Source organism: Cajanus cajan, chromosome 3, assembly GCF_000230855.2.
Source record: "Cajanus cajan strain Asha chromosome 3, NIPB_CcT2T_4, whole genome shotgun sequence".
NCBI lineage: Eukaryota > Viridiplantae > Streptophyta > Magnoliopsida > Fabales > Fabaceae > Cajanus > Cajanus cajan.
Window position 1 is genome coordinate 69705452 of NC_138519.1, and position 17025 is coordinate 69722476.

A 17025-nucleotide genomic window follows, 5' to 3' on the forward strand; every position below is an offset into this window, starting at 1 on the left:
ACAAAAGGGATTATGAATGCAACAAAGTAAAGGTATAAGTGAGTATGGATAACCCGCGAACTCGAACTAACCCAAACCAATTCAATAAGTTTAGATCGGATTCTTTCGATGTTTGGATCAGACTCAATCCAACACAACCAAAATCTGACACCATACATATCAGGTAACAGATTTTGTCTTTTTAGCCTGTTACCTAATCCAACCCGATCATAATAATAATAATAATAATAATAATAATAATAATAATAATAATAATAATAATAATAATAATATTTAAATAATTATTTGTTTAGGACAATACTCATTATCACTCTTGATTTTTTTAGTTGATAATAATGTAATAAATTAATAAATTTATTTTAGAATTAAATTTGTATCATTATTTGTTTTATAGGTTGATAACATTATATTTGTAGTAATGTATCAAATAATTTACATCTATTTTGAAATATTTAAATTTTTATTAAAAAATAAATAAATTTAATTATATTAACCCGAAATTGAACCCAATTCATTTATGATTAAGTTGAATTAGATTAGATTTTTAAAAAAATTACATAAATCCGACTTAATCTAATTTGTTAAATTTTGATTAGTTCAAATATCACGTTGATCAAAAACTAATCGAACTGGATCCAACCCGCTTATACATATGAAAAAGAGCATGAAGGATGTTGTGATTAGGAATTATGAATGGGCATGGAATGAGTGATCTTGGGAACAGTGACAGTGAGAAGGCCATTTTCAATGGAAGCTTTGAGGTGATCAAGTTTGGCATTGGCGGGAAGCGTGAAAGATCTCTTGAACTTGGAAGTGGTGCGGTGAAGGGTGTGAGAGGCATCGTTGTGGTCTTGAATTTGGATGTTCCTCTCCCCACTCACCTGAAGAACTCTTCCGTCCTCCACCTCCACCTTCACCTCCTCCCTCCTCAGCCCCCCCACCTCCGCCTTTAGCACGTGCGCCTCCGCCGTCTCCTTCCACTCCAACTGCCCTAGGCTTCCCATCAACGCCGCCGGAGAATCCTCCATGCTTGGGATCAAAGACATTTTTTATTCTTTTACAATTACAATTAGAATGCCTTTGTTGGATTCTGATTCTATTAAACAACGTTTCCGAAGGTCAAGAGACTTCTTCGCCTTCCTTCCGTTTGCATGTGGACCTCGTTTTACGTAAAACAGATGTTTATGCAAATTCCACCAAATTTCTGCTTTCATGTCATTCTCTTCACCTCTCACCATTTTTATACGTACCAATTTCTTAACACGGAAAGTTTTATTTTCATTGGGACCTTTTTTCTAATCTGTAAAAAACTAGAACAACATCGACTTTCCGGATATAATTAATAGCATAAAATAAATCATATAAGAATTAAATTACTTAAATATAAAAAATTAATTAAAAAAATAACGTCAACTTATATTTTTTATCAAACAATTTTTTATTTTTTTATCTTTCAGATTCCTATTATGTATTATTTATTGTTTTTTACATACTATTTGATATGTTTAAAAAATTAAGGTTTTAAGTTGTAGATTAAAAAAACTAAATGCATAAGTTTAGGAAAATGAAAAACATTTACATATTTTGTAAAAAGTAATTTATAGTATATACTCTAAATTTATATTAATTACTGTATCATATAAATGATAATATTAATTAATTGATCGTAAATAAAATATTAAAATAATAACATTCATTTTATATGAACAATAATAAAAAATTGTAACTTAATATTTTTTTCAATAGTATAATATTTAATATCTAATTATATTATTATATTAATACAGGAATATTATAATTGCTATCATATATGATACTAGTTACTGTATTATTTATGATAATTAATTTTTATGCAGTAGATATATTCTATTTCGCAAAAGGAAAAAGAAAAATATATTAACCATCTTTTTGTACATACGTAGATAAAGAGAAAATAACAATAGTTTTCTTATTTGATTGAGAAAATAAGTAATTGAAAAATAAAATTATTATCCTTTTTATTTTATAATAAATGATGAATGTTTTATAATATATGAATGAAATTTTGTATTTGAAAATATACTTTCAAACTCATTTTTTATGCATTAAAGAATAATTTTTAATCCTATATATTTTGTCTATTTTCTTTCCTAAATAAATACATTAAAAAAAATTATTGTTTGTTCAACTATTTTTATGTTATTCAATCAATGCAATGCAGTACACCAATGATTGCAGTGCCAGTGCCTATAAGTCAATGTAATGCATATATAAAGCCTTAAATTTTGCTGTTATTGGGTCTTTAATATGTAAATAATGCATAAAGTATCATGAGCACCAGTGGTCTAGTGGTAGAATAGTACCCTGCCACGGTACAGACCCGGGTTCGATTCCCGGCTGGTGCACTTCTGAGAGCTGTGATGACAATTTAGTGTCTGATGGGTCAGTCACTTTCCCCTACTCTTGGGTGATTAAATACGTTCAGAGCTCTCTTTTACTATTTTTTTAATTAAATAGGTCTTCACCTCTTTTTTTTTTTAATACATTATTCCTCCAAATATTGCAAGCTATTCCAAGTGTCATATACAATAAGACAGTTTAAAATTCTTTCTCAATGCAGAATTTTATTCACACATGACATGACACAAAATGTAACATCTTTCTCAAAGACACAGGGAAAACTTATTACAACAAACCAAATTTTGTACTTTGCAGACAAGAAATAGATCAACCAGAGATTTCTATTGCCTTAATATGAGGCTTCTTAACCTCTTCCTTGGGAACGGTAACAGTGAGAACCCCATTTTCCATACAAGCCTTCACTTGGTCCACTTTGGCATTCTCTGGCAATCTGAACCTCCTCATGAAGGACAATCTTGTATTTATATGATGTAAAAGGACAATCTTGTATGTTCCAGAAAACACCTTTAATTTTACGGTTTGGTTGGTTTTACCGGTTTCAGATCATTCGCAAAACTTCTGGACTTTTCCGCGAAGGTTCTGGTATGTTATCATTGTATTTGTATTAATTAATATCATTTTATTTGCAATATTCAATTCTACCAAAATAAAACGAGCAGAACAAACAGAAGGGCTCAAATAAAGGTTCTGGTCTCTTACATAGTGTTCTTGTTAAGAAATCAGTACAAGAAGTCTTCAACACGATGTCGGAGGTTTATGGTTTATGGTTTTTATTTTCATCCTCTAAAATATAAAATCTTTATTTTATGATAAGGATAGAGACTAATGATTTATATAACACCTTCAATTTTTGCTTGATTCTACTCATCTTTAAAAGAAAGAATGGGTTAGATCAATGCTGACAAGGGACACTGGTATTGAACATGATGTGATATGAATTTTTGATCTCTCTTTGAATTTTTTTTTCATCTATTTTTCTTTTCTCCATGAATTTATTGTATTCAGCCTGCTTGTTTGTTTTTATGATCACTCTTTTCATGCTCTAACCTTTGTTTTCCCTTCTTTTGATTGCAAATTTGCAAGGGCACACAAAACAAAGAGCACTTATTGTAATAGAGTTAATTTAGGATTAACTAGGTCTAAGAATGCACTAGTAAAAAAATAGTCTTTTACATCACTCTTTTCTCGTCGGTCAAAATAAAAATCGACGTAAAAAAGACGTGGTGACATTTTTGTAATTTTTTTGAACTTTTTTACGTCGGACTTAAAAGGATCCGACGTAAAATGTAAAATCTACGTCGGATACATCTAATATCAGACGTAAATTTTACATTTTACGTTGGACTTTATTATATCCGACGTAAAAAAGCTTTCTATATTAAAGTGTAGGCACCTTTAAACGTGCTAAGCTATGGAAGAGAAGTGCAGGGGAATCCATGCTCTCCGCTGAAGCCTTCGAAAAACTGGATCTGCACCTTATCTTGTATGAGCTTTCTATATTTTAACATTGTTTTCTTCATAAGAGCATAGAAAAAAAATAAGAGAAGTGCTAAGCTTTCTTCATACACACCAACATTGCAGATGGCAACAAGAGAAAGCTGGATCTACGCCTTTTGGAGCTGCACTCTGCCTTTTGCTTGCGGCGCGGCTTTGGCTTCCACAACGATGGCGAGCCTATCATTCGGGCTAATGTTTGTGAGAACGGTTACGTTTCCTTTTCCCATGTACACTTAATTGCAAGTTCCCTTTTTTATGTATTTTTCATTTCCTTTTCCCTGTCTACTTTCATCTTCACTACTACTTGTTCTTTTCTTCATTTTTTTTTGAATATTATTATTTCCAATCTTCTGCGTTTCTTCTGCATCTGGAACAGGCCGTTCTGCAAGTAGAACGACCCGTTCTCCTTGCAGAACTGGCTGTTCTGCTTGGAGAACGGTCCGTTCTCCTTGCAGAACGGGCCATTCTGCTTGCACTCGTTATTTTTTTTATTTTTTTTTACTACTTTTTCACTTCGGACCTGGTAATGTCCGACGTAAATTTATGTCGGTTTTACAATGCTGATGTAGATTTACGTCTCCCACATTAACGTTAGTATTTTTCCCGACGTAAAAAGGTCTAAATTTATCATGTGTATTTTTAGATAATTCTATATGTAATGCATGAATATGTATAATAAAATAATAAAAATATATTATCTGTCAATTTGAATTAATAAAATAAAGTATTAATTAAATAATTTTTAATATTTTTAAAATTTTGTATATTTGATCTATACATTGGAAACTTTAAGGGGGTGTATTGGATTAGGATTTTAAATGAATTTTTTAGTTAAAAAAAATCTTGCGGATTTTAAAAGATTTTACAGGATTTTCATGACTTTTAAGACTCCGTAAGATTCTGCAAGACTTTAAATCAGGATTTTAATGTATTCTGCAAGACTTTTAAATAAAGATTTTAATGGATTTTACGGGACTTTGGGAATTTTATAGAATTTTCGTGGATTTTTGACATATGATAAGATTTCAAATTTTTTTTCATACATTCAAATTTAAAAAGAGTCAAAAATAAAAATAATAAAAAATAATGTCTAGATAAATAATAATAATAATAATAATAATAATAATTCTCCATAATATCATATCCTCTTAAATAGCATTCACCCACATATTCATAGTTATACTAGTCTTCCAAACATTAGCGTTAGGGATGACAAAAATACCCGCACCCGCCGGTATCTGCGGGTAAAATCCGCTACAGATAATAAATGGATAGGCTAATTAGGTACCCGCGGATAATGGGAACAGATAATTTTTTATCCGTTTATAAATGGGGCGGGGGTGGGTATGATGATATTCATTCCCGCGGGTACCCGTTTAATAATATTTCCTAAATATCCTAATTATCCTTGTACCACATAATCTTAAAACTACACTCTTTCATCTTATTTTCTTTCCATAGAATTATGTTGGATGTAATTTGATTAATTTTCTAGTTTTGATTGGACAAATAAGATTTATGTATTTTAAGTTGTTTACTTTCGTTTGGAATTATGAGATTAAATTATTGTAGCCTTGTGATATGAGACTTTCACTTACTTGTGTGAGATTGATATATTTTAAGTTATTGATTATCTTGTATTTTTATTATTATTTCAACAAAATTGACGTTAAATAGAAGTTCAAAATTAACATTGAATTTTTATTTTTAATATTTCAATGACATTAAATATAAACTTAAAATTATTTATAATATAATTTTTTTAATTTCTTAAAAAAAATTATAAATATCCATGGATATCCGTGGGTATTCAAGAAATTCATGGATACTCGCGCGGATATGATATGGGTGTGAGGCCAATTTTTATCTAGCGGGACAGGGACGAGTTTACTATTACCCGCTCCCATGGGCCGATTGCCATCCCTAATTAGCGTCTTCTTGCTTTTGCTCATGAGTGTGAATAATAAGTTCAAAAGTATGATCTTCATTAATCGGTAATGTTGAAGATGAAGGATCAAATACCTTGGCCATTAAAAGAAGCATGTAAAAATAGAAATATAGAAATATAAGATAATTTTTTTATATAAAAAATCAGTATATTCGATATTGAGAAAATATTTAGATATATAATTTTTTTAATATAAATGGAAGTATTTAGATACAGAAAAAATATTTGTATATATATATATATATATATATATATATATTAGTATTTTAGTTATATATTATATGATAAATTTTTAACAATATTTATAAATGCAAATTATTCTAACAAATATTTTAACAATATTTCCTTTTTTTTAAAATAAGTTAATGGAGGCATAAACTCTAAACCCTAAAAAATTAGATTTTGCAATGTCTTATATTAATTTCCTTTCTTTAAAATATAAAAAAAAATTATAATTTCACAATATAAAATTTTTTAAAAATTCATAGTAAAAAAAAAATTGTTGGGTCATAAAAGGAAGAGGGATAAAAGTAACAAACTCAAGGAAAGGAGAAAGATCACAGTTTTTATGCTAAGAGGATTTTTTCCCCAACTAAGATCCATTTTCATTTCATTGTACTCACAGAAACCCTAACTCAAATTCATCTTATATATATATATATATATATATATATATATATTGCAGAGATCATGATATAAATTTCATCTTTCACCTTTCCTTTTTCTTGACGTGTGTTATAAAAAAATTACTACTTAAAAGTTTAAATTTCAAGTGTTTTTTTGTGTTATATAAAGGAAAAAATTAAACTAAATAGAATAAAATAGAGCAAGTCAATTAAAGAGAACGAAGACAAAAATAGAGCAAGTCAATGACACTGTAATTTACATATCAGAGTTTCACAAAATAGAAGAATGGAATGAGAACAATACTACAGTATTATATATGAGCAATGAACAGTAGTGCAGTATTATTAGCAAAGAAAAAATGGAGAAGACAGAAGTATAGAAAAAAAAAAGATAAAAAATTCACTTGAAAATTCTTAAAGCACTTGAAAAGTCACTTCAAACAATCCTCCAAAATCTGATGGATTTGGATGAGATTGTTTTATGAATTTGGTATTTATAAATAGCACTAAAAAGTCCTTCAAAATCCCTCTAACATAACAATCCTTTAAAATCCTTATATTTTTGAATACCAATAAATTATTTTTAAGTCGTAAAAAATCTCAAATGAATAGCAATAGATTTTAATGGACTCTTTAAAAAATCTTGAAAATTCAGATTGAATACCACTAGATTATTTTTAAGTGACATAAAATCCTAATTGAATATCAATGGACTTTTTTACTCAAAAAAAGTCTTTTAAAATCCTATGAAATCCTAAACCAATACACCCCCCTAAATTTAAGTTTGGATCGTTGAGATTTGATATAGAGCATGAATTATTGAACAAATTAAGTTTAGGTAAATTTACTGTTGGAGTAAACATCTCTCTCTTTATATAATATATATATATATATATATATATATATATATATATATAGAGGAGGGTTCAAACGACACCGGTGTAACTTTTACTAAGTGTTACACCGCTCAATAACTTTATATTAAATGTAAATTTTGAAAATCCAACCGTTAGATTGAAAGTTCATATATCTTAGATCATATATGTCAAATTTTGTTAAAATTGAACAACAACTTGAAAGTAATCAAAGTGTTCATATTTTAATATATTTTGAAATGTATATATTACGTCAATTTTATTTTATAAGAATGAAGTATCAAATCATCTTAGATTAATATAAAATTTGATATATATGATCTAAGAGATATGAACTTTCAATCTAACGGTTGGATTTTCAAAATTTACATTTAATATAAAGTTATTGAGCAGTGTAACACTTAATAAAAGTTATACCGGTGTCGTTTGAACCCTCCTCATATAATATATATATATATATATATATATATATATATATATATAGAGAGAGAGAGAGAGAGAGAGAGAGAGAGTTAATCACGTTTTAACTATTTAATACTCTATTTCATTAATTTAAATCAACGCATAAAATATTTTTATAATTATTCATTAATTTGAATTAATAAAATGAAGTATTAAATAAAATTTATTTTTTTAGAATTTTGAATACTTGACTTATGGATTAAAAACTTTTAATTTAATGATTGAATTATTAAAATTTGACATTTAATATAAATTATTAAGTAGATTAAACTTAATCAGTGAGTAAATGAGTGATTTCTTTCTCTCTTTTTCTCTCTCTTTATATATACAAATAGTATACAAATTTAAAATAATAAACAACAAAACTGTTATGAACAAAAACTTTAAAAAGTATTTTTATTTTGACTAATTATATTATCTCAATATAAAAACAATTTTATAAACAAATATCATTATACCTAAAATGAGAATATATAGTGTTTAAATGCACAACTATCATTCTAGTTGCGTAGAAAATAAATCCATGTATCCTACCAACCGAAATCTTATCAAGCATAGCCATAATCTTTACAGAGTAATGATGTGATCAAATATTGTACTGAATTCGCCTAATTTGTTTGGTTGGCATGTTTTGCTGTTTGTTCTTCAAATAACAAAGCATCATTGGTCTAAAGCCTAACCACATGTCAAGAAGGTAGTGATTCCGAAAGGCTTTCATAACTTTATGGTTGTGATCTGTGATGAGTCCCGTGAAAGAAAAACCATTTCTGAAGCACTTTCATTTCACTTAGAAGCCAGCACCGCAGCGCAGCCACGTAGGACCCGACGAGTTTTGATTACTCTCGCCACTTCAAACTTGTTAATTAAATTCAAACCACCAAACACGACCCACCAACCGGCAACCTATGAACTCACCGGTTAAGCATCATTAGAAAACCGTGTGACCAAAGAAAAGTGGTTGAAAAGCCGAAGCGTGGAACCTTCCTGGATTCCTCAATATAAGCCCGACCCATTTGTCTATGAGGAAGCAAAATCGCAACTTGATGAGTAGTGACATGATTGGAAAGAAGAGATGGTGTTTGAAGAGGGTGAAGAAAGAGTGGGGCAAGTGGAAGTACGTTTGGTCAGCATTCAAGTCCAAGAGCATTTCTTTGCCGGTAACATTCTTCAACGACGTGGCGTTTAAGGTTGTTTCTGCGTTTGAGGCTGTTCTGCTCCTTCTCACTGCTTGCTTTTTCTACCTCTTTTGTGCCTGCCGCTTTTGATTTTCATGTAACTACTCTCTTCTCTTCTTGTGTATAGTATATCAACTTGTTACATTGCCCATGCAAACGCACCTTTCTACCTTTCGTATTTTAATTCACGTCTATAACGGACACGATTGTGAGATGTTAAAAAATTAATCTAAGATTTTGGTATTCCTTATGTAACAAATTTTATACTATACAGAAACTTTTAACGTAACACATGGATGTAAAAATTTTCAAAAACTGAAACTTAATTCAGACTCGCTTGCTTGTGTGGATGGAAAAGAAATGTGATGTGTAGTGTAAGGTAAGAAAATTTATCGCTTTTGGTGGGTTTAGTGTAGATTCGGAGAGATCAATTAATTAATCTAGTTGCTTCTAAGATCAATTAATGGGTTAGTGTTTTTCGATATTCATTTTGGTATGGATATGGAATTCATATATGTATCATCCAATAAAAATATGAATGTTTTTAGGTTATTCAATCAATGCAATAGATCAATCTTTACTAGGTTACGTTATGTATAAGTCAATATAATTCAGATAATCAATCATGATTTAAATCTTAAGCTAACGCTATTGAAGAGATTTAAATAATGCAGGAGTTTATCATCAGTAGCACTGGTGGTCTACTGGTAGAATAGTACCCTGCCATGGTACAGATACCCGACTTGTTCACACATGTTGGAGCTGTGATGATAATTCAGTGGTTGATGGGTCAATCACTTATCTCCTCATAGTCATAGTAGATGGATGATTAAAAGTGTTCTGAGCTCTCTCTTTCTGTTTATTTTTAATAATTATATTGTATGCTATTCCACTGTATTTTATGTTGTTGATGACCTCGCGGTTAATATTTGTTAATTTAAATACAGAAGAAAAAGTTGGTTCCAGTCTTATTTTTAATTTGTTAATGCACTAAGAGTACAGGGCAAACATGGGAACAGGTTACTTTATTCACATATATGCAATTGCCCAATTACAATTGATTCACATTTTTTGCCTACATCACACATCATAAACTTTTTTTGATATAAAGTCTTCCAACTTTCCAAATATAAAAATGACCCACTAAATAGCATTTTTATAACTTAAAAAGACTTTTCTTATAAGTTTTCTTAAAAAAATGATTCTAAGTAATATTTATACAACTAGGTTGTTTGTCATTTTTTAAATAAATTATTTAATCTAATTTTATAGATAAATATTATAAACTAATGGATTTTATAATTAATAAGAGTTAAATGATTTATATTATAAGAATAAAGTGCTATACATCCTTAAAAATGGTTAAGTACAATTTGAATTAGCTAAAATAGTCAAGAAAAATCATCATTCTTAAAGGATATTCTGGCCATAAAATAAAAATGCCACAACAAAATTAATATCGTCCTTCAGTACACAAACGGGAAGACAGATGAGAAAAATATAAAAGGTGGTACATTTTGGTATGAATATAGGTAAGACTGGATGACAAAACTTTCCCTCCAAATATTTAACACTGCTCATACTCAGAGTAAATGCCAGTGAGCATTACAAAAATGAAAATTTAACACTAGGGGTCCTTACATCAGTGAACATTGTCGAACTGAACCAGATGAAAATTTGCAAAAAACAAAAAAAAATGTAGAGAGACAAAGAGAATGCAAGCATTTAAATTTTATCATCCTTCTGCAACATAAAAGTCAAGAACTATTCTTTCGGGACATATTTAAAGGACTGGGAAATGCATGTAACCTTTAAATATTACACTATAAATAAGCCAATAGCGAGTGTAGAAAACATTATTCCTTATGTTTTCTTTTCTTTGATTTTCTTTCATGGGAATGATCTGGGGACATAGAGGAAATGCCAGTGCTGTGACCATGTGAAACCTCAGACACAATAGATTTGGACTTAGTTTTAGACACGTGGCTTCTTTTTGAAATACTTGATGGCTCACCAACTTCAGATAAAGAGCTTTTCTGTCTGCTACCTTTTGATGAAGCTGCATGTCCACCACTTTGCATAGGGAAATACCGAGATGAAGTTGTCCCTGTGACTCCAGAAGAATTTCGATGGGCGTGTCTTTTATTGGTTGAATTGAGCTTTTCAAGTTCTTTAGGATCAGGGTAATGGACAGTGGAAACTCGCATCGAAATCTTTGCTGCAGTAAAGCAAAAGAAAACATTTATCTTAGTGCTTGAACTAAAAGAAATAAAACTAAAAAACTATAAGCATTAAAACTACCTACTACTATTACTACTACTACAACACACAAAAGCCAGTCTTGAGAGACGCGACATGAAAAGTGATCAAATACAACAAGGGAAAATCCAATACAATATAAACGGGAGAAAAACCAAAAATGGAAGTGAGATCCAAGTCATGAATCCAAAACACATTCTGAAAAACATTGCCAAAGACAAAAAACATACTGGTTAAGTTCACAAGTAATAATTTGCTACTCACAATATAACTTCCAATATACATTAATATTGGAATCATACATATACTTTTTTTAATAAAAACAACATCGACAGAACAAATTAAAAAAAAATAAATAAACATCTGAACAGAGGTTTCCTGGTGCACATAATAAGGACAGAAACCATACTTGAAATCCTTGAAAATTACAAGCAGATATTGAATTGGAGAATGGGATAGTTCTCCATTTTGGCAGAGATAACGATCAAGTTATAGATGTTTTTCAAAAGCTACTCAAAGTAGCTTCTAAAAAATAATAAGCAACAAGACATTTTTCAGATTCTGATTTTTTAAAGGTTAAACACACCAAATATTTTTAAAAGTGATCTAAAACACTGAAGCAATGAGCTCTTACTCTCACAAGTCACAACTCGTTAACCCAGACTATATTAAGCACAAAAAACATATATTGAGGCACTATCTTTTGGATGTTGCAGCAAGTATGTCCAACACCATTGTGAAAAGCTATGTACTCAATTAAGACTGCTATGTTGACATCACTTTTACCTTGCTGTAGTTGTCATCCTTCATATATGAGTAATAGAAAATATTGATGCTTACCTATTTTTGGTTCAGTAGAGGAAACAAAAACCGTTTCGTCTGGCTCTTGAGCAGCAAAGCTTACAAAATCATATACTTTACCTGCCAACATAACATGAAAATTAAGGCACTTGCAAAAAATCATATTCTTATCACACAAAAAAAAATGCTATTATGAATATCAAGAAGCAGAAATTGAAGGAGAGAACAGAGCATTGATGATGTCACAGCTGATCACTTTATTTACCTGATGAACCCTCGAAGTTGGCTAGTTTACCATTATTCTGAAGTGTGAGAAACAATTTCTGCCCATGTATGTCAGATAAAAAATCCTGACCAACAAATTACACACATCAAGTGAGATAATGATGGCAGTGATCAACATAAAATCAAGCAGAGGCTCTTCTACCATCTAAATCCTAGATCGAAGGAAACACCGCCAATCCCAATACAGATACCAGCTCATTTGAATGGAATGAAACCTCACATAATTATAGAAATTGATCAATTTTAAGAGGGAAAACACATTAGCAAATGGAAAGAGGTATTACACAGGGATGAATTTTTCCACACTCCTTAATGAGATCTAACACAACAAAAATTAACACGAAACATATATGCAAAAAGATTCTAACAAAAGAAAAAATAAGCTTAGTAGAGAGGATTGACCAAAAAGAAGTTAATTGTTTGATACCATGACTGAAGTCACAAGCAAAGGGGTATCAAAACAAGTACTATATTTTTAAACAAAATGCTTGACATCCCACTTGATTTTTCACTTTTGTAATGATGATGATATCAATCTTTTGTGATTTTTTTTCACAGCAGTCAGTCAATGATGGGAAATTAAACAAGAGTAGAACAGGGGCAGAAGAATTTTTCTCCTACCCATTACAATGTTTGATCCAATATTTAAAGAAACACGGCAGTCATTATCAGTAAAACTAACAGTAAAATTAACACGAAACATATATGCAAAAAGATTCTAACAAAAGAAAAAATAAGCTTAGTAGAGAGGATTGACCAAAAAGAAGTTAATTGTTTGATACCATGACTGAAGTCACAAGCAAAGGGGTATCAAAACAAGTACTATATTTTTAAACAAAATGCTTGACATCCCACTTGATTTTTCACTTTTGTAATGATGATGATATCAATCTTTTGTGATTTTTTTTTTTTCATTTAGATGGCATCGGTTGTTGGAATTCAGTTCAAAAGAAATAAGCAAATCATAAGCATAAAGACAAACTTACATTGGAGAAAGGCAGCTTAAGAAGCCAAAGCTCGGTTGAGTCAGTCAAGTTAATGAGTGCTTCGTTGCTGTCTTCCACATATTCTGCGAAAGGCCTGTAGCCTTCTGTGCCCTCCATATCCACCATTGACTTTCGCAGAGCCTAAAGATCCTACCCCACAATAAAAGATAGAGAAAGACAGAAAAAACAGAAAATCAAATACTGGAAAATAATAAACAACTAACATGTTCAAATGCAGATAAATATAGTCTGCTACCAAACTGGGTCGGATTATAAACAGCATGATGGAATCTCCATATTCCATCACAGCAGTCAGTCAATGATGGGAAATTAAACAAGAGTAGAACAGGGGCAGAAGAATTTTTCTCCTACCCATTACAATGTTTGATCCAATATTTAAAGAAACACGGCAGTGATTATCAGTAAAACTAACAGTAACATCATGTTCATCAGCAAAAGCTTAATATTCAAATATCGCTGTCATGAGCACCTCCTTATCAAGTTACAATAAGAACCCCATTCTCCACCGTAGTATTAGTCACAAGATCACACAATTGGGAATTCAGTGCCATATGGGAAGTCAAACTTGTTCAGGACAAGGACAGGGAAGAAGAGATTAAAAGAAGATGAAAAATCGTAGAGCTGAAACCGTTTAAGTGCTTGTTTAATAACTAATAGATTTTGAGCAATAACTTTTTTTTTTCTCTCAAAAAAAAGCTCTAGCAGCCGAATGATTTATCTAATCTACGCACAACGAAATACACAAACATGTCCACAGTCGCAGAGAAAAAAAAAACTCTGAACCCTAGAGAGACACTATCAATCAATACAAAAAAAAGATCCACTGAAAAATCAAATTACGGTTCGGTTTGGTCTAATTTGGGGAATATGATGCAAACCAACCAACGGCTTCTATTTTTCTTAGGGGAAGTAAGTAACGAAAATCTGAGTGACGTAGTATAAGTTGAGTTTGGTTTTGAAGGAGAAAGTGTAATACATTGGTATGAAGAAAAAGCATGCAGCAAAAGGCAAAGTGAGAATGATGAGTGCGTAGAAGGAATAGAAAAAACGTAAAGGGAGAGAGTTACCGGAAAGTGGAAACGGCGCAGTTGCCAAACGAGCAGGTGCAAAACAATGGAAGAGGCTGCGCCAACATATATTACCCAATTAAAATAAATAAATAAATAAAAAGTAATTAGGGATTTAGCGGTTTTGCCTGTTCTTTGTTTATTTTAATTTTTAATAAAAATTCATTCGGGCCAAATATAAAAATAGTTTACTATTCTATTTAATTTTGATATAATATTAAATCTGAATTAAAAAATGACTTTTTTTATTTCAGTTTAATAGTTTTTAAAATTATTTTTAATTTAGGACTTTTAAATTTATACACTTGGTATATTATTAAATTAATAAGTTATATATATATATATATATATATATATATATATATTCAACTTTTTAAATTTTAGTAAATGTAATGTATATTTTATATGAAATTTTGTATTAAAATAATATTTGATTAGCGAAAATCACGATTTATGAGTATAGATTAATTGTTGATTGTTAACTTTAAGAAATTGTGTGAACCATGTCTACGAAAAAAAGTAATAAGCATGAGCTATTGTGAAGGTGCAAGCAGTACGGATTTAATATTATTTTGCCAACAAAAGAAAAAAATAACAATAAAATGAATAAAAGTAAAATTAATGAAATGGCTTATGAAGTTAATCATGATATTGAAGAATAAAAGTATGGCTTAATGTAACAATGCGATATTATGATTTGCCATGGCAGCCTAAAACATGTAATAAAATTACACTAGAGAACATTCGAACACAAAATGCTTAGTTTTGAAGTGGCGTTAATTTTCCAAACTGTGCAGAGCACATCCTTAACACTTTCTTCACAGGAAGTATAACAATTTAAAAGGATACAAGTAATCTCATCTTAGCAATAAGAAAGACAAAATTAGGTATCAAATATGTACTATCTACTTATAAAGTTGGTTGATTAAATAAAAACTATATCACAAGCCATCAACATTGAAATAAGGTACGCTCCATGCAATGCTAAAATTGAAACCAACTATATAAATCCAACATGACTTAAAATTCTTGCAATCAAAAGGAGGGAAAACAAAGGTTAGAGCATGAAAAGAGTGATCATAAAAACAAACAAGCAGGCTGAATACAATAAATTCATGGAGGAAGGAAAAATAAATATAAAAAATAAAAATTCAAAGAGAGATCAAAAATTCATATCACATCATGTTCAATACCAGTGTCCCTTATCAGCATTGTTCTAACCCATTCTTTATTTTAAAGATGAGTAGAATGAAGCAAAAATTGAAGGTATTACATAAATCATTAGTCTCTATCCTTATCATTAAAATTCCTGAAAAAGTGAAATATCCAAGACAAAATTGAAGTAATACAATAAAAAATTTGGATGGGTGAACCGAGAAAAAAAAATGACTGAATTCTTATTGCCTGTGTCAAACATACAACACTACATAGAAACCTCACAATGCTCACGCATACCCCACAACAAACAGTAAAGCAATAACAGAATTGTAACAAATTGTTTCTGAAAGTTGTTGAATCATTTGATTTTCCTTTATATTTATAAAAGATAAAATCTGACCACTTCTTGGGTTTGTTGGTAAGTAACACGAGTAACAAAATTCAAACACACAATGTGATAGGTCCCTCGTAACAAAGAAAATAAATAATAGAAGATAGAATCAGAGTTTATTGCTCTGCCAAGGGAAGAGTCACCTTCAAACATAAGCTAGATTTCCCGAAACGAGATTTGCATCTCATAAGCGAAACGCATAACAGAGCAGAGAAGCGAAGAAAGCGAGAAACAGAGCAGAGAAGCGATGAAATACCTAACAGAGAAGGAGGCGTCGTGGCCGGCGAGGGTCTGCTAGGGCAAGAGCTGTGTTGCGGAGTCTTTCCGGAAGGAGATGTGTTGTTTTAACTTAAGCCCACTGGTTCCTCTCTGATAGTGGGTTTATGAGCCCAAAGTGAAAAAAAAACACACATAACCCAAATTCATGCCAACTTTAGACATTATTAAAACAAAAGATTATAAAAATTATAACTTAAATTATAATAAATATTTTGATAATAAATTTATTATATATTATAATTAATTAAATATTTTTATCAAAGAAATTGATACAGATTTTAGATTTTATTTATTATATTTTATAATTAAAATATATTCAATATTAAATCAAAAAGTAATAAAAATTATAACTAAAATCATAATAAATTTTATGATATTAAAATTAGTATATATTAAAATTAATTAAATATTTATATTTAAAAAATTATTACAGATTTTAGATATATATTTTTAAATTTTTATTTTATTAAATTAATTATATTTTATCACTTCTTAATAAAGTGTGTGAATGATAATAAATTAACTAAAATATTAAAATATATTTTAATTAAAAATAATATTTTTATTAATATAGTGACTAAAAGTATTATAATAAATAATAAAATTAATTATGATGGTTATTTTTTTAACGATACTAAATTAAATATTTTAATTATTTTACAATAAATTAAAATAAAAAGATAATAAAATATGTTAATTAATATTTTAAATAAAATACATTAAAATATTATAACTAAAAGAAATCAAGTATTATATCAAAAAGATGAATAATTGATTTAGTATGTATATAACTAA

General features: G+C 29.6%; 2 protein-coding genes and 1 non-coding gene across 4 annotated transcripts; 1 reads left to right on the plus strand and 2 right to left on the minus strand.

Annotated features, from left to right (window-relative positions):
- Positions 1-680: 680 nt before the first annotated feature.
- LOC109818690 (18.1 kDa class I heat shock protein) lies at positions 681-1028 on the minus strand. The gene has a single exon (XM_020384221.3). It carries the CDS (start codon positions 1026-1028, stop codon positions 681-683), a length of 348 nt encoding a protein of 115 aa, XP_020239810.3.
- A 1285-nt stretch (positions 1029-2313) lies between these two features.
- TRNAG-GCC (transfer RNA glycine (anticodon GCC)) lies at positions 2314-2384 on the plus strand. The gene has a single exon. It is a non-coding gene; the product is annotated as a tRNA-Gly (tRNA).
- An 8182-nt stretch (positions 2385-10566) lies between these two features.
- On the minus strand, positions 10567-16353 carry LOC109790915 (mediator-associated protein 2). Of its 2 annotated transcripts, XM_083071170.1 has the most exons (6): positions 16208-16336; positions 14403-14458; positions 13315-13464; positions 12309-12393; positions 12083-12163; positions 10567-11201 (listed from the first exon to the last, which is right to left on the minus strand). In XM_083071170.1, exons 3-6 carry the CDS (start codon positions 13438-13440, stop codon positions 10840-10842), a joined length of 654 nt encoding a protein of 217 aa, XP_082927296.1. In that variant the 5' UTR covers positions 13441-13464; positions 14403-14458; positions 16208-16336; the 3' UTR covers positions 10567-10839. The 2 variants fall into 2 exon arrangements, with proteins under 2 accessions (XP_082927296.1, XP_082927297.1); XM_083071171.1 differs by lacking the exon at positions 14403-14458 and having other exon boundaries at positions 16208-16353.
- Positions 16354-17025: the final 672 nt, after the last annotated feature.

Excerpts from the sequence above, each read along its gene's own strand:
- LOC109818690 (XM_020384221.3), bottom strand. The coding sequence starts at position 1,028 with ATGGAGGATTCTCCGGCGGCGTTGATGGGAAGCCTAGGGCAGTTGGAG.
- LOC109790915 (XM_083071171.1), bottom strand. The coding sequence starts at position 13,440 with ATGGTGGATATGGAGGGCACAGAAGGCTACAGGCCTTTCGCAGAATAT. Across the intron at positions 12,394-13,314 it reads TTAAGCTGCCTTTCTCCAAT|GATTTTTTATCTGACATACA; the intron begins GTAAGTTTGTCT and ends TTTGTTGGTCAG. Across the intron at positions 12,164-12,308 it reads CAACTTCGAGGGTTCATCAG|GTAAAGTATATGATTTTGTA; the intron begins GTAAATAAAGTG and ends TTATGTTGGCAG.